The sequence below is a fragment of the Danio aesculapii genome, chromosome 20 (assembly GCF_903798145.1).
Source record: "Danio aesculapii chromosome 20, fDanAes4.1, whole genome shotgun sequence".
NCBI lineage: Eukaryota > Metazoa > Chordata > Actinopteri > Cypriniformes > Danionidae > Danio > Danio aesculapii.
This window is the reverse complement of record NC_079454.1, coordinates 24,099,190-24,101,689: the sequence shown is the minus strand read 5'-3', so window position 1 is coordinate 24,101,689 and position 2,500 is coordinate 24,099,190. Positions and strand designations below refer to the sequence as shown.

General features: G+C 36.4%; 1 protein-coding gene across 1 annotated transcript in view; it reads right to left on the bottom strand.

The window, feature by feature from the left end:
• The window catches only part of scfd2 (sec1 family domain containing 2), a 227,306-nt gene that overhangs the window by 4,356 nt on the left and 220,450 nt on the right, over positions 1 to 2,500 (bottom strand). Inside the window, exon 8 of the mRNA XM_056481550.1 lies at positions 877 to 996. Coding sequence (XP_056337525.1) covers positions 877 to 996 — 120 coding nt within the window. The remainder of the gene's footprint in view (positions 1 to 876; positions 997 to 2,500) is intronic.

Genomic DNA, 2,500 nt, shown 5'->3' with positions numbered 1-2,500 from the left:
TGACCTCAGATTGAGATTGGCAAAGATAATCAATTCCATTCACTCTGAATGCTTTTTTTTTGCATCCTGCCACAGATGCGAATTGAAATAGAATTTTCAATAACTTTTGATATTCAGAGAAATCCAGAGAATCTGAAAAAAAGGGCCATTAACACTAGCTATGTTTCCATCTAAAAATGCGAATGAACTTTATGCGATAAACTGGATTATCGCATAAAAGACGTGCAAATAAAACAGCGTTTCCATCCAACAAGTCAAAGGGAACAAAATCGTCACTTCCTGATTAACTGGCGCCAAAAATCAACAGTAAAAACTGAATTTACTGCGGTAGGAGAAGCTGCGTCAATCTTTTCTTCATCTAAAAAATGACTTGCGCCTCAGAAGGCAATCCTGACACGCAGTGAACACGCGGTGGCGTTTGAAGGTGTCAGACGGGGAGCGCAGACGCTCTTGATTCTGGAGGTCATTAACAATATAATAACACTAATACTTAAATGGTAAGGCGTTTTAGAATGAACAAAACAACATTTCAGATGTTTTACAGTGTGCTCAGCCTGCTGGTTTGTCCATTCACGCACATTTTGATCATCACATGATCTTTTTTAATGCGCATACTGAAATTTGTGCGGTAAAAGTGTTTCCATCGTAGTTTATGCGCTTCTTTTCTTATCGAATAAAAAGTTACTCAGTTATGCGTATACGTTTTTTATGCGCATTTTCAAAATTTATGCGCATCACGGCGTTTCCATCAACTGTTTTTTTTATGGGCATATGCAAAATGCGCATAAAAATAGGTGGATGAAACATAGCTACTGACTTGGTGTGTGCCAGCCTTAATAGAGAACAAATAATATAAAAAGTGGTAAGATGTCACACCTGAGTGCCTGACTTATGGGTGGAGACAACTTCACGAATGAGGCGGAGCTCTGATGGTGTGACTCCGCCCACCAGGAATAGAAACAAAAGTGGATGATCACTTGGGTGTGGTCGGCTGACCTGCAGAGAGAGAGAAAGAGAAAAACATCAAAGAGAAATAAACTGGAAGATGGGAACTTATCAATAACTTAGTTTGACTTCAATTTTCACCTGCAGATTTAGTAGATTAACAGCAAACACTGTCTGCTTGGTCGTCAAAGACATTGGGCAAAATTTTAATTGTATTACAGGAAATAAGGATATTAACTGGCAAACAAAGAAAATCAGCTGATGCCGTTATACAGATTTTTCTATTCTTTATTTTTGCTAATAGAGAACATCATGACAATACCTCCTAACCTCACACTATCACTGTTTTAAACAATATATTTGACTGAATCTTGTCTTTCCTCAAATTAGTTTTGACTTTAATATTTGTGTCTGTGCTGCTTTAAAGAGGATACATTTAGAAGTGAAACTTACGGTGGAAGAGAGAGCTTAACCTTTCTTTTACAATTTTACCAACCTCCAACATTTCCGTTGTGTTCCGATCTTTTTGCAAGTGTTGTAAGAACATGCAACGCATTATCTAAATTGTTTGCGTTGTGGGAAAATGCAGTGCATTTTTTAAAAAGTTTGCGTTGTGAGGATTTGCAGCATGTATGCTGTCAAATAAATGAAGATCTTTTTTTAATCGGTTAGCGTTTTTTGTAATTGCACGTGTTTTCTTAAATTGCATCACATTTTGCTTTCTTTTCCACTGTGCCACTGGCACCGAAAGCCCGACAAATTTTAATTGGATAAACATTTTTTAGTCTTATGCCTTACCCAGAATATAAAAAATACATATTAATACATTTAGATCATTTACTTTAATCCTTACTATTGGAATGTGAAGAGACTTTCAACCAGCACAACAAAAAATGTTTCTGAAGACAATCACCTACTGCACCTTTAAGACAAAATAACACTAACATATTCTTCTAATATCAAGCAATTATCCATATACTACACACAAATCAACATGTTTCTAAAATTAAACTAAACTAATCTTAATCTAATTAAACTGTATTTCGGATGAGACGTTAAACCGAGGTCCTGACTCTGTGGTCATTAAAAATCCCAAGATGTCCTTCGAAAAGTAGGGGTTCAACCCCTGCATCCTGGCCAAATTTGCCCACTGCCTCTGTCCATCATGGCCTCCTAACCATCCCCATATCATAATTGGCTTAATCACTCTGTCTCCTCTCCACCAATCAGTTGGTGTGTTGTCTGCGGTCTGGCACAATATGGCTGCTGTTGCGTCATCCAGGTGGATGCTGCACACTAGTGGTGGATGAAGAGATTTCCCCCATTGTGTACAGCGCTTTGAGTGTCTAAAAAACGCTATATAAAAATGTAAGTATATATAATATATATATATATATATATATATACAGTTGAAACCAGAAGTTTACATACACTCTAAAAAAGGAACATAACCATTTTAAAAAAAAATGTCTGATGCTAAATCATACTAAACGTTTACTATTTTAGGTCCATTAGGATTACCTAAATGATTTACATTTGCTAAATGCCAGAATAA